This window comes from Prinia subflava, chromosome 24, assembly GCF_021018805.1.
Source record: "Prinia subflava isolate CZ2003 ecotype Zambia chromosome 24, Cam_Psub_1.2, whole genome shotgun sequence".
NCBI classification, from domain to species: domain Eukaryota; kingdom Metazoa; phylum Chordata; class Aves; order Passeriformes; family Cisticolidae; genus Prinia; species Prinia subflava.
The window spans coordinates 6007722-6034402 of NC_086270.1; the positions used below are offsets into that span (position 1 = coordinate 6007722).

At 48.8% G+C, this 26681-nt stretch overlaps 1 protein-coding gene across 2 annotated transcripts; it reads left to right on the plus strand.

The window, feature by feature from the left end:
• Positions 1-4815: 4815 nt before the first annotated feature.
• Positions 4816-26215, plus strand: LAPTM5 (lysosomal protein transmembrane 5). Of its 2 annotated transcripts, none has more exons than XM_063418949.1 (8): positions 4816-5007; positions 11688-11781; positions 17429-17505; positions 19057-19185; positions 20061-20186; positions 20845-20940; positions 23852-23944; positions 25584-26215. In XM_063418949.1, exons 1-8 carry the CDS (start codon positions 4921-4923, stop codon positions 25656-25658), a joined length of 777 nt encoding a protein of 258 aa, XP_063275019.1. In that variant the 5' UTR covers positions 4816-4920; the 3' UTR covers positions 25659-26215. The 2 variants fall into 2 exon arrangements, with proteins under 2 accessions (XP_063275019.1, XP_063275020.1); XM_063418950.1 differs by having other exon boundaries at positions 4820-5007; positions 20064-20186.
• Positions 26216-26681: the final 466 nt, after the last annotated feature.

Below are 26681 nucleotides of genomic sequence, written 5' to 3' on the forward strand. Positions count from 1 at the left end.
CTTCCAAACCCCTAAATTTCCCCCTAAATGCCCCTCAAAAATTCCCCAATTCCCCTAAATTCTCTGCCAACCCCACCCAAATCCCCTCTAAATTTCTTAAATTCCCCCTAAACTCCCAATCCCTCCCATATCCCCCCAAATTCCCCCCAACCCCCTTAAATCCTCTCTAAACCTCCTCATGCTCCCCAAATCCCTCCCGATTTTCCCCAGCGTCCACAATCCTCCCCAATCCCCCTAAACTCTCTCAAACCCTCCCAAAGTTCACAAATCTTCCCAAACTTCCACAAATGCCCCCCAACTCCCCTCAAATCCCCCTGAACCCCCCAATCCTCCCCAAACCTCCGCCAGATTCTCCCATTGATTTTATATTACTTTACTTTTTTTTTCATAGATAGTTATTTGTATTTTTATACTTATGCATCTTTACATAATATAATAAATATACCTATCAAAATGCATTATTTTGCTGTCTTCGGGCGACTTTATGGTGTTTGTATTGATGCCTTAAGTTTTAGCTTTCATATTTTCCAGATTCTGCACTGGTATATAACTCTGAACTCGATGTAAAGTGTGAGCCAGTTCTCACAGCTCAGTCAGACAAAACAATCCTTTTCCAGCCCGAGAACCACTGCAGCTTCAGGCCCAAAGAGTACAAATGACAGTGAATTGAGGAGAACAGTCTGGGAGGATGGGACTGCATAGCCTGAACCTGTCATTGGACAATTAACCCCACTATGGAAATGGACCAAAACTTATAAAAATGGGAAAACTCATGACCTGTTGTCAATCTTGGGTCCATCTTGGGCTCTTGTACTGCCCAAGGGGTGTCCCTTGAATGTGGGCCTGATTTTCTGAAGCCTAAGGGTGCTGGCTTTCCCAAGAGAAACTTTTCAGCAGTTTCTCCTTTCCCAAGCAGCTTTGTGTAAATAACTTTTCTTGCCATAACATTTATAAGTAAAAAATATTCCTTTCCCACAACAACCTCTCTCTCCCAGGTGTTGTTTGTGTTACTGAACCAATGGAGGGGGGTGTCCATCCTATGCACCAATAATGTGCCTTTTTAGCATAGGAGGTTATAAATAGGCTGAATGAATTGTAAATAAACCCTTCTGATTCTCTTCTGCCTGCTGACTGGAGTCAAGCATCTTTATTTTGTGTCCAATTGCAACACCTTGAATGTCAATGATTGATAGAGCAGAAGACTGATCTGCTGATAAGAATTCGTCTTTACTGTGATTTCTGAATGATTATATACTATTCTGGGAAGTTATTCTTTTACTACAATGATTAGTTTAAACATCACACAGACAAACTCATACATTTCACATCTCTTGCTTGCAGAAGTTTGGGTCAATCCTCTTTCCTGTCCCAAGGCTCAATCCAATCTTCTTGTAATCTTCAAAGCTCTGCTTGTTCTTGCCCCGGCATCTTGGTCATCAAGCTGGCAATGCTAATTAAATCCACACCCTACATCCACACACCTTGGGTGTAGCCCCAGCCAGGCTCTGGTGCTGCCCAAGGTGTATCCTTTGAAGGCCTTTTGATAAATACCTGCTTTACTCCTCTAACTCTGTCCAGCCTCTGCTCCAGGCAGCCTCCCAGGGCGTCAGGATCCCCAGTGGTCTGTCCTGTTCGTGCTGGGTGTTAGGTCCTGCACCTTTCAGGCTGGTTCAGAGGGAAGGGGGGAGAAGAAGCGCAGCGTGTCTGCAGAAACTGCACCTGCAGCTCTGTGTTCCCTCCCACGGGCAGCGGGGGAGAGCTCGCCCTGGCTCCCAGCTAGGTCTGTTCTGGTTAGCTGAGCCCAGAAGGGTTCTGGAACTGTTCAGCTCCGGGAACACCAGGGCTGCTCCGGGGATCCCCTGGCTGCACCGCGGCCGCGACACCGGACCTGAGCCCAGAGAGACTGAGGGAAAGCCGAGGATACACCACGGGAAGGAGTCTCCCTCTTTCTCTCCCCCTCTCTCTCTGATCCACAAAAGGACTTTCTGAATTTGCCATCTCTTCATTGTTCATCAATGGAACAATGAGAGCTTCCATTGTTTAATATTATTCATTTTTTTCCACGTTTTGGGAGTACTTTGCTGGTTAAATAAACATTTTTTTCCACTTTTCTCAAAGGACATTCATGTCTCCCAAACATGGAGGGGAGGCACATTGAATTTATTTTATAAGGAAAACCACTTCAAAAGCTTCCTCCCAAATTTGCCCTAAACCAAGACATATATTTATATTTATTTATGTTAATTTATATTTATATTTATTTATATATTTGTTTATATTTGTTTATATCTATTTTATTTAGCATGTCTATATTTATATTTATTACACATATGATATTATTTTATATTGATTTTCACTTATGTTTATATTTATTGCTATTTATTTTATTTGGTATATCTAAATTTACTTTTATATTTATAATATTTTATATTTGCATTTTTATTTGCATTTTTGTTTATATATTTATTTATATTTAGTTAGAAAATACTATACATATTCTATCTATTATATAAATTTTCCCCTTATTTATTTTATTTTTATTTATTATTGGCATGTTTATATGTATTTGCCATACTGGATTTATTCCCAGTGACTGCCCCACTCTCCAGCTCAGCTTTTCATGAGAAGCAGCTCACACAGGGCTGGGAATTCTTCCCTGCTCTGGGGACAAGGGACAGGGACTGGTCCCAGCCTCTCCTGGTCCTCTCCTGGTGGGAGATGCTCTGATGACCTCTCCAAGGAGAAATTCCAGCTGGAATTCCAGACAGAAAGGAATCACAGACAAAGCACCACGAAATACCTAAAATCCATGTCCAGCATTCCATGAAAAGCCAAGGCTGTGTCCCTGTGAGCAGAGTGACCTCCTAAAACTTGGAGTCCCCAGAGGGGACACTGGGGTGGCACTGCCAGGCCTCCAGTGGCCCCCAGGCCTCCAGCACTGCCCCAGACCCAGCCTGGGGCACGTTTTGTGTTTGTTTTTCCACACCCAGAGCTCAGTTTGGGTCTGGAATGCTCGGGCACACAAGGAGAGCTCTGTGTGCCTCTCAGGGGACGAGGGGCAGAGCAGAGGGAAGGAGCATTTGCCACGCACAGGCAGGGTCGGATCATAAACCAGCTTTTCAGATCTGCAGGAAATTCTTCATCCTCCTGCACCTCCTTCCACAAACTGGCTTGGAGGGGAGGCAGCCCCTAAAGAAAACACATTTCATGTGGGGAAGGCAAAGCCAAGCCCGTGTTTGCATCTGGTTTGTAAAGGAAAGATGCTCAAAACTATCTGATTTTTAAAATAAACCTGATTTTAAGGCTATTTCTCATGGGTGGATGCAGCTCCAGGGGTGCTGGTGGACGTGGTGCCCTCAGTCCTCACCTGCAGCTTTGTGCTTTCCCTGCTGGTGAAGAGATTTCACTTTCCTGCTGTACCAAGGATCCCTCAGGGAATATTTGCTGCTGCATTGTATTTACAAAGCATCCAGGTGGCATCTCTGCATTTAATTCTGTAAAAACCACCAAAAAGCCCCTCTGCTGAAGCACTGTGGGGATGCTGTGCTGGGAGCACTCCTGGAGACATCAAACAGCAAATTCAGGGAGCGTTTTTGGGATGTGACACCCACAAGAGCTTATTTGAGTGTTTGCCCAATTCTCATTTTATTTACCGACATTTCCCTCCTGGAGAAGTGTCCCCTGCTGGGACACATCAAACTTGGTCAGAAAGCCCAAAACTTGGAACAATCCTCTCCACAGGGGGCTTAGGAGGGAATTTCTGCCTTATGGGGTGGGGGAAGAGGAAGAGAGAATCAAAAATAGGGTTTAAAATGAGAATGGTAAAAAATCTCTGTCAAAGAGCACATTTGGGTGAGTTGAAGCAGGGGGACAGCCCGATGTCCTGCACAGGGACAAAGCCACCACGCTCAGATCCCGCTGGTTTCATTTCCAGGAGATGAGGACACAAATTCCATCCCCAGGAGATGGGGCCAGAGCTGCAGATCCCTCAGCCAACACTGATGCCTCAGGATTTTGGCTTTTATATTTTTCATACATTTGTAACCCTGCAGTTCCTTAGTGTACAGCTCCAAACCCCACACACAGTGTGAGCTGCTGCTTCCCCATTTTGGGCAGACACAGCAATTCCTCTCCAGGCCTGGGAACCAAGGACACCTCCTTGGTCTGAGAGGCCTGAGAGATGGGAACTAAAGTGACCTGGGGAAAGCAAACCTGGGGTAAATGACTTTGTTGTCTGAAGCTGTAATTGGAAGATTAATCTCCAAGATGCAAATAGACCAAACTTGTAAAAGTGTGAAACCCATCACCATTTTTGGGTGCAGCCCCTGGGGGAGCTTTGTCTGGCCAAAATGTACCTGAAGGCTCTTCAATAAAAAGAGCTGCTTTTTATTCCCTTAATTCTGTCTGGTCTCTGTTTTTAGGTAGTCCCAACGAGGCATCAGCACCCCCTGCCACCCTCCTCCTGCCAGAGGCCAGGGCTGCTCCAGCATCAGCTCCCAGGAGCACTTCCAGGGAATGGTGCCTTGGCTGGCAGGGAACGCCCGCTCTGAAGGGAGGAACTTGGATGCTTCACTGCAAAAACAGCAGGCTGAGTTTGAGGTGAAATTCCTGGCCCCTGTTTTTGTTCCTGGGGTTATTTGTAGGACAAAGCCACGTCCTGCTCCTGGTCCTCCTTTCCTGGCACCCCGTGCTGGGCACCTGAGCAGCGCTGGGGCTCCGTTTTCCCAGCTGGATGTGTTCACAGAGCCCCCCGGTTTTGCTTTCTTTGTGATTGAGAAACCCAAAGGCCTCATGTGACTTTGTAGATGACTTCACACATTCAGAGAGCAGGAAGGAAGCCGAGCTGCTCTCGCTTCGCTTTCCGTGGGGCGGCCGCAAATTCGACCTCATTAACTCAGGAGTGCTCAGAGGGACCCAAAAATGACCCCCCAAACCCACCCTGAGCCCCCCAAATGCTGCTGCTTCAACATCAAGACAGCGACGGTGGCCCTGGGGATCTTCCACATGGTGAGTCTTGGGCCTGGAAGGGGGACAGGGACAGGGAGACAGGGAAAGAGAGGTGGAATCTCTCCAGGAGGCGCATTGTTGTGGTTCACGGGGTTCCCTGACACTGGAATGTTCTCTGTTCCCAAGAGGAAAACCCAATGAGTTAAGAGGGATGAACAAAAGGTGGTGGGGGATAGGGAGAAGAAGAATTCGCTGTACTGGGAGGGGTTTTGAATGATTTTTTCCCTGGCTCTGCCAATTGGAGCTCAGGGAAATGTGCTGTGCTTCCTGTTTTTCTGCTGTGTGCAGGAGCTCCTACCCAAGTGTATCCCAAACCTGCTGGGTGGGAATGGGCAGCACTGGCGGTGGGGATGTGGCAATGAGGCACTGGAGGGATTTGGGAGCTGGATGAGCAGAGGGTGATGGGCAGAGTTGCCTCCTCTGTGTCTCTTTTGGTTTCCATTGGGATCCTGGCTCCCAGCCAGGTACAAAAGCTGTTCAGGGCAGGGATGGCAGAGCAGGAGAGCCTGCAGGCCCCTCTCTCCCACGCTCCTGGCAGCACTGAGGAGGCTCAGGTGCTTTCAGCCATCCTGAGGATGTGGTTTCTTGCATGGCTGGGTTATTAAAATAATCGCTGTGCTGCGTGTGCACAGTCAGGGTTTGGGAGCCCTTGGGGTGATGACGGGGCTCTCACAGGTTGCTTGGACCTGCAGCCTGCAGAAATCCCATGGGATCAGCAGCTGTGGCATGGGAAGGACATTCCAAGGTCCCTCCTCTTCCCTGGAGCAGCAGGAGCTGTACCATCCCTTTTGCCTTTGCCAAACAGGGTAATTTTTGGGTAGGCCTTGTCTTCCTTCTTTAAGAGATATCACACAATACCAACCATTTTTGCCCTGCCTCTTCTCTCCCTTTCTGACAGTGCAGCTGCAGCTGGGCAGGGGGAGGGAAAGTGAAAAGGGGATTTATACCTTGGCTGCTTTGCTCCATCAGTGCTGGGGGTTTGGATCAGGATAAATTCCTGCTGCAGGTGCCAGGGATGAATCCCAGCCATGCTGGGTGAGAGCAGTGCCATCCAAGAGCTCTCAGGCTCTGTGGCAATGCCTTCTCTTCCCATTAATCAGCTCTGCCTCGCTGCTGACCTCTTCAGAGACAGCTGGAATAAATCCTGGGCATTCTGGAACAGACAGGGAAGGAGAAGAAGAAGGAGGGGAATGAGGAGAGGATGGGGGGGTGTGATCAGAAAAGCTCCACTGGGTGCGGGGAGGTGACCTGCAGGTGACTTTCCAAGACAGCGCTGTGGAGTTTGTCCTGCTCATCAGCTCCTCCAGCCATGAACAGGCCTCGAGGTGTTTGACAGAGAGATTCAGGATCAGGGCTGGAAATCTGCTCCTGTGCAGGCACAGAATTCCTTTCCTGCTGGTCCTTGATTGGAGCCGGAGGAGCGTTGGGAAGCAGCGTCTGCACCTTGTCTGGCCTCAGCTGCCCTCCAGCTCCTCTCTTTGGCAGCTCTGTAACTCACAGAGCAGAAATTCACCTCTGGAACCCTCCCAGGTCCTGTCCTCACCTCTGGACATGACTCAGGTGAGCCCAGAGTGGGATTCACTGAGCTCTCCACAGGCTGGGGCTGAGCCAGGGGTCCCACAGAGCCTGAGCTGCTTCTCCTGGAACAGCACAACCAAGGGAGGAGGCAGCAGGAAAAGATGAAATGTTGTGAAAGGAAACCAAATGAGAGCTCAAGGCACTCCTCACTTCATCCTCTGCCACGAGAGCCACTTGGAAATTCAAGAGGGAGAAGGTGAAGGTCTGGCAGGGCAGTGTTTCTGTGTGGTGCTTTTTGTGCAGAGTGTCCCCTGCTTGTACCAGGACCCCCCAGCACCCAGAGCACCCAGAGCACCCAGAGCACCCAGAACACCCTGTCCCCACCCCAGTGCCCTTCTCCCCATGGTTTCAAGCCCCCCTTGCAGAAACCCCCGTTGTGAAGCAGAGGAGGAGCAGCCTCACACCAGGGCCGCATGCACGAAGATAAATCACCTGGAGATCAGTCAAGCTGCAAATATTTCAGAAAAAAAAAGCCCAGCATGACCTGTAAGAACAGTTTAACCCCACTGCAGCTGCAGCAGGATTATCCCCAGGGAACCGGGGCTCTGTGTGTCACACACCCCAATTTATCTCTCTTGATTTAATGACTGGATTTATCTCAGCCCTACATTATTTCAGCATATCATGGAATCACAGAATGTCCTCAGCTGGAAGGGATCTACAAGGATCCCCAAGTGCCACTCCAGGCTCTGCCCAGACCCCCCAACAATCCCCCCCTGGGCACCCCTGCAGCGCTGTCCAAAGGCTCCTGGAGCTGTGGCAGCCTCGGGGCTGTGCCCATTCCCTGGGGAGCCTGGGCAGTGCCAGCACCTCTGGGGGAAGAACCTTTCCCTGCTCTGCAGCCTGAGCCTGCCCTGGCACAGCTGCAGCCACTCATTTCCTGAGGATTCAATTTTTTTCCACCAAGAAATGTGAAGCTCCTTTTAATGGACTGCTCCAAAAGTTCCAGCTGTAGGAGATGAGAGGAAGGGCTGCAGAGGGGGTACCTGGAAGTGAAATCCTCTATTTCAGACCTGCCTTTCTCCTGCTGTGGCATTGCAAAGGGAAAGGGAACTGAGTATTTTTCTGTCTGAAATGAGAAGTTTTTGGTTTCTGCCAGAGCTAAGGGGTGGATCTGCAGTGGGGGTAGCTGAGCAAGGAGTGCAGAGCAGGCACCACATCCACCCTCCTCTGCCTTCTTCCCCAAAGGCCCCTCTGCAGAGGGTTCATCCCCTTGGATGTGCATTCCCTACAGGAATAAGGAAGGCTCCACACTCCAGCGTGACAAAGCCAGCTTCTGGAGCGGTGTCCTGGTGCTGGCCTGGCTCTCCATGCCAAGGGAAAGGCCTGGAGGTCTCTGCCTGCTCACAGCTCAGTGCTTCTTTCTTTCTACACAAAAAGGAAAATTTTAAACCAACTTTTGCCTTAAAAGTGTCAGGCTGGGCTGGGGTTTCCTGCCACGTTCTAATCTTGTGTAACTGCACTTGGTCTGGGTTGGGTGGCTCATTTTCACACCAGCAAGGAAACCAGGGCCTTGTTTTTCTCTGACAGACATCAGGAGGGTTCCTCATGCTGACCTTCAGCCTCTGGATCTGCTGGATGGGATGGGGGAATTTGGGGTTTGCTGTCCTGCTCTCACACACTCCTCTTTCAGAAAAAACCTGACATTTAGGGCCCAGCTCATCCATTTTGCTCAGGCCTCCTTTTGAGTGAAACCCAGAAAAGCAATTTCTGACCATATTTCCCGTGCTGGCAATTGAGGGGTTGGACCAACAGCAGAAGTAAAGGAAGCAAAACCTGTTTGGGAACTTGAACACGAAACCTCTCAGCCACCTTGGAGTCAGGTGTGATCTCCATGTGTCTCCATCAAGGGATCCCTCCCCTCCCAAGGGGCACCAGCAGCTGTAAAGACACTTTGGATCAATGCAATTTCATCCTTGACGGGGTTCAGAGCTGCCCTGGGAGCTGAAATGCTGTTCCATTAAGCTGAACTCGTGTTAACTTTGTCGTGTCCTCGTGTAATGAGATCTGGATATTCCTCCCTTTCCTGCCAGCTCATGAGCAAATTGCAAAATTCATCGACTTCATGGAAAAAAGGGAAGACAGCAGAGTGACTCTTGAACAAGCTGGTATCAGACAGGCCCAGGGCAAACATGACACATCCTTCCTTCTCATCCAGACGCTGGACAGAATTTGAAATTCGGAGGGACAGGGTGGGCCAGGGGCTCCCCATCCCCTCTGCAGCCCTGCGGGCCTTAGCGGGCGCTTGCTCTGAGAGTGCCACAGCTCTTCTGGAAGCTGCAGCTGCAGCTGGGGCTCAGAAAGCTGACGAATTTGATCTCAGATTATTTCTAGATCTTCTGCGGCTGACACAGAGGCAGAGGGAGGGGATGTGCTCAGCTCCTGTCACCTCCCAGCCTCACTTCCCCCTTTCCGGGCCAAGGCAGAGCCTGCCCTTGTTGGAGTCCAGGGCACATGGAGAACCCCTTGGGCTGCCTTGGGGGATCCGAGACCCCGGCTGGGACCCCAGGAAGGCACTGCCTTCAACCTTAGTCCATGGGAAAACTTCCAACACTCAGAGATGAACCACGAACAACAAGTATTTTTAAAAGAACATGAGACACTGCCCAAAATTCTCCATCTTGCTCTCATCAACTTCCATTCTAAAAACCCAAAGCTACACATTTTCACCCTGTGACAAACCAAACTACTGCTGATGTCAAATCTTTGTTGTTTGTGGTTCATCTCTGAGTGTTGGAAGCTTTTCCCATGGACTAAGGTCGAAGGCAGTGCCTTCCTGGGGTCCCAGCCGAGGTCTCAGACTCCCCAAGGCAGCCAGAGGGGTTTTCTACGTGTCCTGGACTCCAACATTCCCTTCCACAGCTCCTTTGCAAGGGCAGGTCAGCACCCCTGGCCGGGCATCCCCGCTGCCCAAACCCCATCTGGCTCCCTCTGAAAATGCAGAGCCATCCTGTGCCTGCCCCAGCCGTGCCTGTGCCGTTCCAGCAGCCCCAGTGTGCAGGCGGGCCCAGGCCGCAGCAGCGCCGCTTCCTCCCGGCCCGCGGTTCGGGGCTGTGCCTGAAGTGAAAAGTTTTCTGCATCTGTGCAGAAAAAGTTATTTCAGCTCTGCCTGAGCTGGTGCTGATGTGAGCAGTGTTACAAATGAGGCCATGACTCCGATGTTGTAAAAAAATGGCCAATGATTTATTTAAGACTGACCACTGAGAACAAGGACTGAGCTAGTCTCAAGCCCTTTATGACAAGTCAGAGCACTGGACACTCCTCTGGGACACACCGTACTTCAGAGAGTGACCCTCAGCAGGGTCTGTCAGTCCTTTTACATGCTCTGTCCTTCCTCTGTTGGTGCTCTCAGGATCCCTGGCATGGTTGGCTCATCCACCGGGGTTTGGTTGGGCCTTGGCAAGATTCATCCCTGACCAATCATTTCCTCTGGGCGTCGAACGATTGGCTGACCGTGTTCACCAACTGTGACTCAGAAAAGTGTTCTGGTGTCATCTTTATGTAGTACTGTTAATACTTTAACAACATTACAACTGTAACATCTTACAACTGTACAGAGTTGTGAGTTGGAATTAAAACTTATAAGATACACACGTATACTTTTACAACTAACAACTGTTGAACTTATGTGTTCATAACAGGTGGCAGGTAGGGCCTGGGACACTTCTGCAACACTGCAGGGCCACAGGGCTCGGGGTCACTGCCAGGGTGGCTGGAGGGACCCCAGAGGGTCACTGGGGCCACTCCCTGCCCCAGCAGGGCCATCCCAGAGCTCAGGGCACAGCATCGTGTCCATGTGGCTCTGGAATGCCCCAGGGAGGAGAGTCCAGCCCCTCTCTGGGCTCTGCTCAGGGCTGGCACTGCCCAGGGCAGAAGTTGTGCCCCTGTGCAGGGAATTGCTGGGCTCAGCCCCTGCCCGTGGCTCTGGGGGCACTGCTGGGCCTGGAGCAGAGCCTGGGGCTGCTCTGCCCTCCCTGCGCACAGGGACGGACACAGGGACAGACAGAGAGGGACAGACACAGGGACAGACAGACAGACAGGGACAGACACAGGGACACAGGGACAGACAAGGACACATGGGGACACCCAGAGATACAGAGGGCCACCCAGGGACACACACAGGGATGGACAGAGCAACTGTGGCTCCCCTGGATCCCTGGCAGTGCCCAAGGCCAGGCTGGACCCTGGGGCTGGGAGCAGCCTGGGACAGGGGGAGGGGTCCCTGCCATGGCAGGAGTGGGATGGGTTAAGTCTCCAATCCCTTCCAACCCTTGGGCAAATCCCTTCCAAATGTGGGCAGTGGTTCCCAGGTTTCCCATGGAACATTATTCCCAAGTATTCCTGTGGAGGGGTTGGAGGCTCCTCTGCTCAGCTCAGCCCCAGTGCAGGGTGGAAACCCCTTCCTGCAGAGCTTTCCCAGGATGGCAACAGGGAACAGCCCAGCAAGTTCCATCCTTTCTGTGATTCCCTGATTCCATGGAATCTCCTAAGATGGGCTTGGACATGGATTTCTCACCCCACATCGTCCCTGGGGAGCGCAGAACGCAGGGCCAGGACTGAGCCCACCACTCTGGACCTCCCTCCATCTCCCAACCCTTTAAACTCAGCACAGATTGAACTCTGGTTTGATGGTCCTGTTGGAAAACTTGGGGAAACTCATTCTGGTTCAATGTGAAAAAAGAACATTTGGAGGTTTTCCTCAAATAATAGAAGAGGGAAAGTGATGGTTTTGTCAATGGAGTGGCACAGCTACACTAACAGGGGGATCTTAAATAATTTTTGTGTTTCTTTTTATGCTTTGGAATACGGGTATTGCATTTCCCTCAACTCTGGAGCAAAAGGCAATTTCAAAACATAAAACCAGGATTGAAACCATTGAAACAAAACTCACTGCCTTTGTCATTTCTCTATCCTCCTTCTGCTGGCAGTTAAATCCAAAATATTAATAAACTGATAACGGTTGTCTCAGAATTTCCTGGGATTTAAACCCTTTGCATTTGGCTCACTTGGAGACTCATCCATCCCGTGTTCCCTGGAAATGAATTCACTGCTGTGAGTTTGGCCCAAGGCCCCTGAATTGTGTTTTTTGCTTTGTTCTCCAGGTCATGAGTGTCCTGCTGCTGATCGAGTATTCCCTGGAGGTGGCCAACGGGAAGGGCTTCTGCAGAGACCTGGACAAGGATTACTACAGAATTGGTGGGTCCTGGCAATGCTGGGAGGCAGCTGTGGGGCAGGGAGGGATTCCTCAATCTGCATTGCTCCCGTTGCCTTTTCCATCAAATGATTTGGATTTCTGGGTCAAAAGCTCAGGAATTAATTCAGGCTCTGTTTGGGTTTTGCTTCAGGCCAAGGCTGTGTTGGAGGTCAGTGTGGAGCCCAGAGAAGTTTTTATTTCAGAGGATCAGAGCCCAAACTCTGCAGCACCCACAGAGTCCTTCAGCTCCCTCAGGAATCTCCTGTGGATTCCCCTGGCAATCCTGGTTTCCCTTAATCTCCTGTGGATTCCCCTGGCAATCCTGGTTTCCCTTAATCTCCTGTGGATTCCCCTGGCAATCCTGGTTTCCCTTCCTCTCCCTTTTCCCCACCTGTGGATCATTCCAGCCTAACACATACTCCTGACTTCCTTCACATTCTGGGCATTTCCAGGGAAGCACTGAAGTGTCCAAGAACTCCTCAATGGAAAGAGGGAACAAATCCCACCCCACACTGATCCCATGGTTGTGTGGGCCATGGGACTCTGCCACCAACACCCCTCCGTGCCATGGAACCATTGCCATGGAGCCATTCCCACAGATCTCCTGCCTCTCAGCTGGACAGAGCCACACCACCCCTTCCTCTCCCTGTGACCCCCATTCCCAGATTTTCCCAGCCCCTGGTGGATTTTTCCAGAACATTGGTGGCTGGAAGAGGCAGCCAAGCTGTCCCATAGCTCACAATTCCTGAAGGATTTAATTCCTCCAGAGAGATCCAGCTCAGATCCTTGCAAAGACCTGGAGCTGTCTCTTGAGGTTCCATCTAAAACAAACAACTGCCCTCAAATATTGCCCAACCAGGATGTTCTGCAGGAGCTGTTTGGTAACAAGTGCAGGGGGGGTTCCTTTCTTGAGTCATTTTCCATGTAAAACCACAGGCAGAGATAACCCTGGGAGCAAAAGAAGGAACCCAGGCCCCCTCCCTGCCCTGTCCATGCCCACAGAGAGAAAAACACAACCCCTGGCAGCCAGGAATTGCTGTTCCCTGCTTTTCCAGAGAGGCTGCTCCTGGGCTGAAAATTCCCTGTACGTGGAGGAAAAGGAGGCTGGTTGTGGATTCCTGCACACTCCAAAGTCTCCTGTCCCCAGGATAGGAGACAGAAATAGGGAAAAGCACCAAACCAGGAATAGGCACTGCCTGGTGAAGTTATAAAAGCTGGCTTCATGTTTTTCCAAGGAAAAGGGCAGCACTGGGATCCCCCAGGGCTATTTGACATCACCACTGAAAGGTTTGGTTCATCCAAAAGAATCATGGAATATCTGGATTGGAAGGGACTTTATTCACCTAATTCCAAAGGGAAGGGCATCAGCAGTGAGCAAAAAATGGGAATTTGGGTGAGTCCTGCTGAAATGAACCCGAGCAAGGGGCAGTGCAATGGTTCCCATGTTTCCCATGGAGCAATATTCCCAAATATTCCTGTGGAGGGGTTGGAGGCTGCTCTGCTCAGCTCAGCCCCCAGTGCAGGGTGCAAACCCTTTCCTGCAGAGCATTCCCGGAGAATAACCCAGCAGGGAATAACCCAGCAGGGAATTACCCAGCATGGAATTACCCAGGAGGCTCCAGAGCCAGGGCTGGGATCAGCACAAGGAAAACAGAGCATCCATCCATCCATTCCTGTAAAATGTGTTCCCACTTTCAATTTTTGATGAGAATTGAAGAACTTGATGCAAGTGTGACCTCAAGGGTTTCCTTCCTCTTTCAGGGTTTGGTTGTTTTGCTGTTTTGTGGAGGGTTTGGATTGTTTTGGGGCTGGGCTTGTTGTTGTTTGTTTATTTGGGATTTTTGGTTGTTTTTTGTTTGTTGGTTTGGGAGTTTTGTTTGAGGTTTTTGTTTGTTTGGGTTTTTTTGTTTGTTGACTTGTTTTTTTTTTTTTTTTTTGTTTGGGTGTTTGTTTATTTGGGGTTTTGTTTGTTTGGCCTCTTCATTTGTGTTTTTTTGTTTGGCTTTTGGTTTGTTTGGGGGGGTTGGGGTTTTTGGTTGATTGTGTTTTTTTGGTTTTTTGTCATGGCACCAGCCCATCCCTGCTGCCAGCAAGGGAGGATGACTCTGTTTCCTGGGAACAAACAGGAGGCAGCCAGCTCGTGGGAAGTTGTTTTCCCTTGGTTTTTCTTTTCTTTTCATCTCTTTGTTTTTGTGGGGTTGGGGGGGTTTTGTTTCTTTTTTGTTTTGTTTGGGGGGTTTTGATCCAGGTTCTGCTTGGAAAATCCAGCTGGGCAATTAGCTGGCAATGGCCACTTCCCAATTAATTAGGGATCCTGCCAGAGAGCTGGAGCAGACCCATGGAGAGAGAGGCAGGAAAACACAGCTGTGCTGGACCTCAGAAAATCCTGGGATAAGAAGAAAAATCCTCTCTGGGCAAACTCCTGAGTGCTGGTGCTGGGCGAAACACAGGGGAAAAGGCTTTGGGAGTTTGGGTTTTAATGGGATTGGGATTGGCTCCTTTAGGGAAAAGGCTTTGGGAGTTTGGGTTTTAATGGGATTGGGATTGGCTCCTTTAGGGAAAAGGCTTTGGGAGTTTGGGTTTTAATGGGATTGGGATTGGCTCCTTCAGGTCTGGTCCCACAAAGGCTGAGTCTGGCTCCTTTGTTAAGCTCTGTTTTGGGTTTAGGCTGTTCCCTGTTTATCTTTGGCTCTTTGTGCACAACATCCCAGCCTTGGTTCTACTCCCCTGCTCCTCAAAGGTGGGGTTGTTGTTCTGCCTTGGAATTCTGGCTTTCCCACCCCACTGGGAGCAGAAGGAAAGCAGCAGTGGCTGCCTTTGGAGGGAGCTGCCCTTTGTGGTCCTGATTTTCTCCAGGACAAAAAGCCCTTTCCCTCTCTCCCTCCCTGCTGACCCTCGGGGTTTTCTGAGTTTGGGGACTCTCTCTTCATTGTTCTTGGAGATTTCTTCCTCCTCTGGGTCTCAATTCCCACAGCCTGGGGAGGAGCAGCTCCTGCACTGGGGTTTTCTCAGGTTAAGAGGAAAAGCTGTTTCCTTGCTTTGCGCCATCACAGCTCTCCTTTCCTGGTGCAGCGTGAGTGGATAATTCGGATCATTCCCTGTATCCCACCCCTCCAGATGGCTCCACTCCCCCTCGAGATCAGCTTTTTCGGCTTCCCAGGGAGTTGCAGCTTCCCCAGAGGGTTTTTCTTCAAGCCTGGGGAAGGAAGAGGCTCCTCGTGCTGGGGGGAGAAAATGCTGGGCAGAGCTTCTTTCCGCACTGAAGGTTTCCCATCATCTCCAAAACTCATTTCTGGAGGAGACTTAAAGAGGAGACAGCAGGGGAATTGAAAATCCCTTTTGTATCAATTGAAATGAATTGAAATTGCATTTAAATGAACCCTGTCAGCAGAGGGAGGATGGGAGGGGTGGCACTGCTGCTGCCACCTGCCCAGATGTGGCTCAGGAAGGTCTTCAGCAAACCTGGAATTGTTCCTGAGCTTCTCAGTGACATTTTTAGTCCTTTCTTCAGCTGGGAGGAGATTTGTGTCCCTTTGCCTTGGGGGGAACCTTTGCATTTCCCCCTAAACACAGCAAATGTATAAATTCTGATAAAGCTGTGACAGTTGTCACCTGCCTGAAAAACAGGGACAGGTTTCTCTGCCTTGGCTTCTTGGGGAATGATTTTATCGTCTGGGGAACAACAACAAAAATAAATTAAATTAAGAAATATTCACTGGAATAAAGAATATCCACTTCTAGAAAGGGAAGAAAGGATGATTTGGGCTCTGCCCAAGCACTGGAATCTTCCCTCACGAAAGGGAACCAAAGCTCTGTGTGAACACTCAGAGCTGGGGGAGATGGAGATGAATTTTCATGGGGAAAAAAGGGTGATATGGAGAAGTAAAGGATTTTAGAGCAGCTGGAATGTGATGGGATTCTACAGGCACAATTCCCAGAGGTCTTTATGAAAACAGTGGGAGGGTGATGGATAAAACAGAGTTAGGCACTGGATTTATTCATGGATGTGTGGAATATCCTCAGCTGGAAGGGACACCCAAGGATCATCCGTCCTGTACATCTCTGGGAAGGATCCGCTGCTTTAAAAAAGGAACAGTGAAATCAAAAGTTTGGCTCTTTTTTTGGCAGGATTGAACCCTTTCTTGAAGCATTTAGGAATTGAAGAACCCAAACTGGCCAGTGCTGTTTTAAACTCAGGTGAAACAGAAGGAAAGGAGTTGGAGGAGCCTCTGGGAAAGGTTGTGTAGAGGCAGGTGAAAAAAAAAGCAGCAGAGTTTTGCCTCTGGAGAGGTGAATCAACACCAGGGCAAGCTGTGATTCCTGGAGGGAAAATTTCTTCCAGGCAAAGGTTGAGCAGGAACTCTATGGATATAAAACATCACCCCCTGCACCCAAAGCAGCTGCCAGAAACCACCCTAAACCCCCTCACATTGTAGTTTTGAGGTGTCCCTTGCATTCCACAGCTGCAGAGTTTGGGGGAGAGATCACCCCCTGACCTTCTCTCTTGGTTTGGAAAGACAGGTATCTGTCAGGGAATGTTGGAGCTCTCCTTGGAATGGAGAGTGTAAACCCCCTCCCTCCAAATTATTATCATTTTGAAATTAGAGGCTTTCAAGCTAAAATATGGGAATAGGAATGACAGTTCTTTACTAGGAATATTAAAAATACAAATGCAGTAGTACAAAAACAAACAAACAAAAGTCCTAGAGAACCCTGAGAGGGTCAGGAATACGACCTGACACCCTGTTCAGGGTGTTGGAAGCAGCCCAAATAAATCCTCCTGCAGTGACAGATGTGGTTCTGTTGGAGCAGAGATGATCCTGCAGACAGGTTCAGGGGTGCTGAGATGGGTCCGCTCTTCCTCTGGGAATCCAGTGGCAAAGAGGAATGTCTGGGGTCCCTGTGTCCCCATTTTTATCTGGGCAGGGAATGGTTGGCTCCTCCCCCTGGGTGTTCCATCTCCCAATGGATGATGGAATGTGTCAGTCCCTGGTGAGCCTCAATGGCCCATGAACAGAAGATATCCCCGAGGGTGGGCAGTGGTGACAGAGATCACAAACACTGCCCCACCTGGTTTAACAGCTGGGCTGTGATCAGAAGGCATCCGCCCTCCTCCCCTGGAGTTACAAGAGATAAAGGAAAACGAAACCATCCCCAACTGCTTCCTACAGATGAAATAGAATACACTTTTTTTTTGGTTACATAACCCAAGACACTTTCCCTGGCCTCACCAGTGGTGAGGGGTTAAAACTCCTGCTCTTCTCTGAGAGATTCTGAAGATCCTTCAGCATTTCACTGCTGGTTCCTTTATCTGCCTTTCAGTCTCTAAATTATTTCTAGCTCATAGCTATGAGTCAAAAGCCCTCTGGATTTTTTTAATACTTCATTTTGTAGCCTGGGATATTTAACATTTCAGGCCTTGGTTCCCTTGAGCTCACAACCTGCATGGCCTGGTGGATACCGGAACTTCAAAGAGAGATGAAAAATGGGTGTAAAAAGGAAAAAGAGGGTTAATTCCAGCTGCATGGCATTAATTCCTCCACAGACACAATTCTTTGTGCCAGGTTGAACTCTCCCTTAGGGGTGTGATGGAGTTGGGACATCTTTTGTTGAAGTGGTGATTCCTTTTATCATTTTTATCCTTTCCAGCTGATGTCACCACCAGTTTCCTGCTGATCCTCATGCTGTTTGTCATCAGCTTCCACCTCCTGCTCGGGGTGCTCAAGGTACGTTCCCCGCAGATGACATTCTGGGTTTGGATGGTGCTCACTGGAATTATGGTCAAAAAAATTGGGAAAACCCCCCAGAATCCCAGAATCACACAAGGGAAAAAAGGCAGATAAAAATTCCAGAATCCGAAAATCACACAGGAAAAAAGGCAAATAAAAAGGTCTCCTGGTTCCAGAGGGGGAGAGGAACTGGTTTGAAGCCACAGGTTCTTGGGAAAAGCTTCAAACACCCAGATTTACCAAATCTGGGCAACATTTCCATCTGGGCTATGTTTGGTGTTAAATGAAGGAGATTTTATGATTTAGAAATGTTTTCTTGCCTTATTCCCTTGCTCTGTTGCAAGTCAGGTCCCACGAGAGAACTGTTACTGCCCTGTTGCACCCGGGACTCATTTCCCAGTTCAGGAGGAGGAATGACCAGGCCTTGGGGTGGAAACCCCAGGAATCTGATGGTGGCAGAGTTCTAAGCATTAAACACCACCCAAATAACCCGGTTCTCCCTCTGCAGAGGTAAATTTTAGAGTGTCTTGGTTTGGGAAGACAGGTGTCTGTCAGGAAAAACTGGATTTTCCCTTAGAATGGAGAATGTAAAACCCCCTCCCTTCAAATTATTACAATTTTGCAGTTAAGAGCTTTCAGGCAAAAATATGGGAATAGGAATAACAGTTCTTTACTAGGAATATTAAAAATACAAATGCAGTAGTACAGATAAAAACCAAAAACCAAACCAAACCAAACCACCAACAACAACAAAACCCCCAACAAACAAGCAAGCAAACAAAAGTCCTAGAAAACCCTGACAGAGTCAGAGATACGACCTGACACCCTGTTTTCAGGGTGTTGGAAGCAGCCCAAATAAATCCTCCTGCAGTGACAGATGTGGTTCTGTTGGAGCAGAGATGATCCTGCAGACAAGTTCAGGGGTGCTGAGATGGGTCCGCTCTTCCTCTGGGAATCCAGTGGCAAAGAGGAATGTCTGGGGTCCCTGTGTCCCCATTTTTATCTGGGCAGGGAATGGTTGGCTCCTCCCCCTGGGTGTTCCATCTCCCAATGGATGATGGAATGTGTCAGTCCCTGGTGAGCCTCAATGGCCCATGAACAGAAGATATCCCCGAGGGTGGGCAGTGGTGACAGAGATCACAAACACTGCCCCACCTGGTTTAACAGCTGGGCTGTGATCAGAAGGCATCCGCCCTCCTCCCCTGGAGTTACAAGAGATAAAGGAAAAAGAAACCATCCCCAACTGCTTTCTGCAGATGAAATAGAATACACTTTTTTTTTGGTTACATAACCCAAGACATAGGGACAGTCAGGGACAGCTCTGATGGGAAATGCCAATTCCACGGAGTGAGAATTCTCAGGAATTTTCCAAAGGGGTGAAACAAATCACCACTGATACCCTGTTTTCTCTGGATCAGTTGTCACTGCAATCAGAAATTCCAGGGAAGTGTTAATCCTTGGAGCACGATATAAGTCCTTCCAGGTGTTGCCAGCTTCTCTCATTTCCCACGTGGAGTGGAAATAACCGGCACTGCTTTTCCTCCTCAGAATAGGGAGCGGCTCCTGATCCCCTTCCTGGCTCTGCAAGTCATTGATTTCCTCCTCAGCCTCCTGACCATGTTCAGCTCCTACATCCAGGTTCCAGTGATCATCTCCGTGTCCTCGCTGGGCCACACGGTGGGTGACAGCTCCTCCTCCTGGGCAGAGCCCCTCCTGCCCTTCAGGGAGGTGGGGAATGCACGGAGTGGAGGATCCGTACCTTGGGGTGGTTCCCCATGGAATCCTTTAGGTTGGGAAATATCTTTAGGGTCCTGGGAGGTTGGGATAGAGGATGGTTACCCTGGGCTGTGGTTCCACATGGAATCATTTAGGTTGGAATGAAGGATCAATACCTTGGGCTGTGGTTTGTCATGGTATACTTTAGGATGGAAAAGACCTTTAGGGTCCTGGAAGGTTGGAATGAAGGATCATTCCCTTGGGCTGTGGTTCTTCATGAAATCCCTTAGTTTGGAATAAAGGATCATTATCTTGGGCTGCAATTCTTCGTGGAATCATTTAGGATGGAAAAGACCTTTAGGATCCTGGAAGGTTGGAATAAATGATTGTTATCTTGGGCTGTGGTTTGTCATGGAATCCTTTTGTTAGGAAAGACTTGTAGGATCCTGAATCCAGATGTGAGGTGGTTTCTCCAGGCTGGAGACAGGATGCAATCCTTGGAGGCTGGAGGAAACCAGTGGTAGTTGGGATATTTATTTCCCCTGTCTTGGAATGTTGATTTTCTCCTGGCTTTGGGGGAGGTGCTCTGGGTGTGGCCCCGACAGGAGGGGTTTGCTGGAGATAAACTGCTCCAGCCAGAGGGGTCTGTGGAGCTCGGATGAAGCCCCACGAAGGGTTTGCTCTTTGGGCCAGCAGAAGGAAAGGTTTGAGTTGGATTTAAGGGAATTTAGTGTCTTAAACTCCATATGAACTAACCACAGGCTCTGTGTAAAGTGTGAATAATCTGCAGAAGTGACCCAATCCCATGATTGTGACCCAATTCCTGTCCCCCTCAGCAGGGCCACTCCAGGATTCCCCTGCTGGCGCTGCAGCTGCTGGATTTCTGCCTGAGCATCCTCACCCTGTGCAGCTCCTACATGGAGGTGCCCACCTACCTCAGCCTCAAGCCTGTGGACAGCAGGGTAAGTCTGGACCCAGCTCCGCTCATTTTCCACACTGGGAACTCCTAGAAATTCCCATTCTGTGGCTGTGCAGCTAATCTGACCTGTCTGGAACATCCAGAACCGCTGAGTTTGACATCAAAGAGGGTTTTCAGTGTTCTCCCCAGCGCTGTTCTTGACTGACAGCTCCCGTGTTCCTTAAAAATACACCTTGTTTCTCCGTGTAGGAATCTGATGGATGCAAATTGTAGGGAGAAGCGATTCAGGTGCAGCTGCCTGCATGGAAAATGCCTCAATTTTCATCTTTATTAAACAGTCATGTTTAATAAGTCCCACCCCAGTGTTGTTATGAATAGATGGAATCATCACATTCCTAGGGAAGGATGGAGACACTGATTTAAGGCCTTGGGATCATGATCCCAAGTTTCTCCCCCCAGAGAAAAGAGCAGGAGAATCCCAGGCTGGTGGTAAAAGTGGAAATTAAAATTTTAGAAGTTCTCATTTAAACAAGGCTTTGCCCAAGGAGTGGAAACAGCAGGAGGAAAACAATATCCCTGCGATCCTGCTGCTGGTGAAAATCCTTTGTTCCTTGTTCTGCCTGAACCCTGAACCCTCTCTGTGGATGCCCCTGGCACAGGGAATGAGTGTTTGGGGCTGAGGCCTTCTCCTTTTCCCCCAGGGCTCTCCGCCAGCCCTGGAGAAGCTGCCAACAGAGGAATACGCCAAAGTGATGATCACCTTCACCATTGCCTTCGTGGCTGTGCTGCTCCTCAAGGTAAAAATTCGGGAAAATTCAGCTATGATTCTCTCCCAAATCTGCCTTGTTGGGCTCTCCTCAGGCACAGCAGGAGCTGTGCCTCCTCTTTTTTTATCCAAATCCCTGCCTTCACTCTTCTGTGGGAGTTACAAAGCAAAATCCCTCTTCTGTCCCCAGATCATCACTGCCCGTTCCTCTCTAGAAGGAGAAAAAGGTTGAAAACAAACACAGCAAAGTCTTCTGCTGTAATGTACCACAATAAATGAGATTATATGAGGTTATTTATCCAAATATCTCCTTTTACACTTCTGTGTGAGTTACAAAGCAAAATCCCTCTTATCTCCCCAAATAATCACTGCCCATTCCTCTCTAGAAGGAGAAAAAGGTTGAAAATAACCCCAAATAAATGAGATTATTGATCAGCAGGTGAGATCTTTCATTCGGTGGGTGGCTGTGCCCACTCTGATGGGAGCAGGGTTCTCCACCCTGATACTCCCAAAGTTCATTAAAACCAGGAGCTAAACCCTGCTGGTGCCTCAGGAAGCTCCACTGGAGAGGGGTTTTATTCCTTTATTGCTTCAGTGGCTCAGAGAACTGATTTTTTGCCTTCAGCTCCACAAAGAAAACCCCCAGATTCTTCCAGGTACTTGGGCAGAAAGTGCTGCTTGTGAGTTGAAACCATTTTATATTCTGAGCCTTCCAGGTGGGCCAGATAAGCTAGCGAGGAGTGGAGAGTTTTGCATGGATGCACTTCAGGCATGGCTTTAAAATCTCTTTTAATATTTGTATGGAGTGTATAGCAGGAGCAGAGATAACCCCGAGCCCCAGCTGGCAGGAATCTCCCTGACCTGGCAAATGGATTAATTGGAATTTTCCACAGCTTTACCCACAAAATGCTGGACTTGCAGTGGGTTTTTGTGCTGGGGTTGTAAGAGGAGGGATGGGGGGGGATAATAAAACCCCTAGGACTGCTGGTCTTCTGAACTCCCCAAAAAGCCATCAGGACCCCCGTCCTTTAATCCCAGAGCCAATCTCTGTCCTATTCCGTGGGTAAAATCCCATGGAATTCTCTCCCTGCACCTCCCCCCCCAGCTCAGGGCAGCTTGGGGCTGGGTCTGCATTACCTGTGTTCAAAGTTCCGTGGAAGAAATATCCCAAGGGCAGTGTGGGGCTGAGGCTGTGGAGCTCCAGGATCAGTTGTTCCGAATTCCTTGGAAAAAATATTCCAAGGGCAGGGTGATGCTGCCCTGGCACCCTTAAGGCAGTTCCCTGTGCTGGTCTCTGCATCCTCGAGTGATCCTAAATCCATGGAGTGATTTGGGTTGGAGGCACCTTTAGGTTCATCTCCTCCCTGCCATGGCAGGAACACCTTCCACTGTCCCAGGGTGCTCCAGCCTGGCCTTGGGCACTTCCAGGGATGGAAGGTGGGCAAATATTCCAATAATCTTTGTCTCACTTTGGAATCATAAAGTTCTCCAGCACCACAGGGATATGAAAGCAGAAATTAAGAGGAATAAAACATTCCTTGGGATTTTGATGTATTTCAAAACCAAAACTGGGGAGTGCATTCCTTGTATGATTTTAATTTATTTCAAAATCAAAATCAGGGAATATATTCCTTTGCTGTATGATTTTGATGTGTTTTAAAACCAAAATCAAGGAATGCATTCCTTTCTTGTGTGATTTTTATTTATTTCAAAGCCAAAATCAGGGAATGCAGTCCTTTGCTGTGTGATTTTTATTTAATTCTTAGATTTACTGAGATTTTTTTCATGGATGAGCAGAGGTTTTTACCCAGTTTCTATGAGAGCTCCAGATTTGCTCTCTGGATGAAGAGGCTTTGGAAGCAGGAAGGGTTCTGCAATATTCCCAAAAGATGCTCAAAGTTTGGATTTACCTCCGATCTCCGGAATGCTGAGATTGATTTTTTTTTCAGCTCAGATATTTCATTCCTTTTTTTCTCTTTGTCTTGGCTTCGTGTCAACCCAAGCAGCCCTCATTGTCCTGGGCACGCTCAGCTGCACAGCCCAGTGTTGGGATCTGTGGCTCCCTGTGTTCCCTGAAAATCCCAACTGTTCCCGAGCACATTCCCAGGCCAACACAAACACCAGGCACACGACTCTGCCGTGCTGCTCTGAGCAGGGAAAATATTGATTTAACAGGGCCAGTCCCACAGACCCCGCTTATTTCCCTGGGCCACAACCCCTCAATCAATCCTTTTTCCTCAGAAAAGCTCCGTTTATTGCATGGATAAATCCATGGGGTGCCAGGAGCTCCTGTCAGGGAGGTGCGAAAATGGGATTTTGCTGAATGAATGGATTTTTGGAGCAGTCCTTGGATCTCTGTGGTGCCTCTAGTGCTTTCCTGAGGCATCCAGGCTTTGTAACCTGCTCTGAAAAATGGCATCAAAGCCATAATTTCCTTTCCTACCTCGGGATATTGTGATCTCAGAGGTGTCCAATGTTGTGTTTCATGGATTTTATGTTTAATCACTTTATATTTACTGGATTATCGATCCCAGTCCCACCCCAGTGTTGTTCTGAATTCATGGAATCCAGACTTCATAACCTGCTCCGAAAAATGACATCAGAGCCACGATTTCCTTTCCTACTCAGGATATTGTGCCCTAAGAGCTCTTTGTTGTGTTTAATGGAGTTTATGTTTAATCACTTTATATTGACTGGATTATTCATCCCAGCCCCAGCCCAGCATTATTCTGAATTCATGGAATCACCACATTCCTAGGGAAGGATGGAGACTTTAAGGCCCTTGATTTAAGATTTAAGGCCCTGGGATCATGGTCCCAAACTTCTCCCTCCAGAGAAAAGAGCAGAAGAATCCCAGGCTGGTGGCAAGAGTGGAAATGCCCTTTTTGCCCTGCAGGGCCATGGAAAAATGTCCTTTTCCTTCCCCTTTCCCTCTTTTCCAGGCCTACATGTTCAAGTGTGTCCTGAGCTGCTTTAAGTACATCAAAGCCAGCAGGAGGGAGGAGGTGAAAGTGGAGCCACAGGCAGTGGAAAAGGTGAGGAAAAGTGAATTTACTTCGGAAAGTGGACCCAAAACAGTGGAAAAGGTGAGGAAAAATGAATTTATTCCTGGAAGTGGAGCCACAAGAAGTGGAAAAGGGGCATAAAAATGAATTTATTCCCGAAAATGGGCTCAAAAGCAGTGGGAAAGGTGAGAAAAAGTTAATTTATTCTGTCAACAGGAATCCTTTAGACTGGTGATCCTTATCTCTGGTTTTTGGGGATCTGAGAGAATTTCCAGCCCCTCAAATCCCCAGTAGCAAGTGCTAATAATCAGTTTTTAATTACAATATATTCATTTAATTTTACTTCTGTATAAAATCTTTAAAGTCAATGTGCAAGAAAGGTGAAACTCAGGCAGAGTAGATAAATAGATCCAGGAATCTGGGGTTCATTCCAGCTGGAGTTCACCTTCCATAGCTAAGAGTGTTTAAAATCAGCTCTTTCTTCACCTTTCTGTCTGAGAGTTCTTGTCTTGTTTTGGAAAGACAGGTGTCTGTCAGGGAATGTTGGAGCTCTCCTTGGAATGGGGAGTGTAAACCCCCTCCCTTCAAATTATTATCATTTTGAAATTAGGGGCTTTCAAGCTAAAATATGGGAATAGGAATAACAGTTCTTTACTAGGTATATTTAAAATACAAATGCAGTAGTACAAAAAAAGCAAACAAACCCTAGAAACCCTGACGGAGTCAGAGATACGACCTGACACCCTGTTCAGGGTGTTGGAAGCAGTCCAAATAAATCCTCCTGCAGTGACAGATGTGGTTCTGTTGGAGCAGAGATGATCCTGCAGACAGGTTCAGGGGTGCTGAGATGGGTCCGCTCTTCCTCTGGGAATCCAGTGGCAAAGAGGAATGTCTGGGGTCCCTGTGTCCCCATTTTTATCTGGGCAGGGAATGGTTGGCTGCTCCCCCTGGGTGTTCCATCTCCCAATGGATGATGGAATGTGTCAGTCCCTGGTGAGCCTCAATGGCCCATGAACAGAAGATATCCCCGAGGGTGGGCAGTGGTGACAGAGATCACAAACACTGCCCCACCTGGTTTAACAGCTGGGCTGTGATCAGAAGGCATCCGCCCTCCTCCCCTGGAGTTACAAGAGATAAAGGAAAAAGAAACCATCCCCCAACTGCTTTCTACAGATGAAATAGAATAAACTTTTTTTTTGGTTACATAACCCAAGACAGTTCTGGATTTTCAGTGTTGTAAGGATGGATCGGCAGGAAAGAGGGAGACATGGAATACTGAGGATATGGAATGCTGTGGGATAAGGAATGCTGAGGGTAGGGAATGCTGAGGGATAGGGAATGCTGTGTATTGGCTTTTGTTCTTGGCAAATCTGCTGAGCCCTGTCTTGCCAGCCGTGGTGGCCCAGCTGTCCCCCTCTGCAAAATTCTTCAGCTTTCCCTGGGAATGGGGCTGGGATTCCACAGGTTCAGAAGCCTGGGGCCATTTATAGTCCCGGGAATAGGGGTGGCACTGGCACAAGCTGGATCCAAACCCCGCTGCCCCCAGCTTTGCTGATTCCTGCCCTTCGTGCCCTAAACCCCACGTGGTTCTTTGTCCCTGCTTTGAAGCAGGCAGAGGAGCCCTCCAGGATGAAATCCCTGGGATCCCATAACCTCTGATCTCTTCCAGGCCGTGCTGCCATCCTATGAGGAAGCCCTGGAATTGCCTTCCAAGGATTCCCCCCCTCCCTATGTGACCGTCTGAGCCCAGCCTGGGGGAGAGGTGACACTGAGTGCTGCTGCCTCTCCCCTCCTGGCAGAGTCCCAGTGCTCCCTCCAGAGCAGTTCCCATCTTTTTCCAGCCAGATCCTGCCAGGGAACTGCTGGAGTCTTCTCCCGCTCTGGAACCTCAATTTCCTGACTCTGGCTCTGGTTGCCATCCCTGGAATCTGGGATTTGGCTGCTGTGGGGTGCAGGCTGGCCCGAGCCCTGCCAGCTTTGCTCTGTGCCACCAGGATGGCTCAGCAGTGAGACCTTTAGGAGGTGGGATTAAGGGATGAACGGGGAAGGAATTTTCTCTGGGATAACCCAGCCCTGCAGCTCTGCCAGCCAGAATTCCTACAGAAAAGGGATCAGCTAAAAACCCCCAGGAACTGCAGCTCTCGCCCTGTCTGCTTGTGATGATTGACAGCGCCCCAGAATATCCAACCCAGCGTTGCTCTGCCATTTCATACCTGAGTGGGTGCATTTTTCCGTGCTTTTATGTGACTTGGAAGACGAGTTTCAATTAAAATAAAAATGTTAATGGCTTCCAAACTGTGAGTCTGATTTCTGAGGGTGTCTGATTGCTGAGTGAAGGAAGAAATAATTTGATTTCTAAAACATTAGTGAGAAAAAAACGGTGCTTTGACCTTGGCCTGATCTTTTCTCACGCTTGTGCTGCTTGCAAAGGAAAAGCTGATATTTCTATTTCAATTTCCTCTCAGAATCTGCCGCTCTGCCTTATCAGCAGTGATAAGGATCTGTGGCCTGTTCACCAGTGACTGCACAGCTCAGGCCCTGCAGATGTCACTGATGGCACTGCTGATGTCCCTGGAATTCTGCACCTGCTCCCCTTTCGGGATCATTTCCTGCTCTTTTCAAACATCACAGGGTGAAAAAAGTGGGGTTTTCTCAGTCTTAAATAAAGTCTCCATTCCAGCCTCCTCCAGAGCTTGGATCACAGCCCGGGGGGGGCTGCTCTGCTCTGAAACAGCTTCTATGGAATATTTAACAGCAAACTTCAATG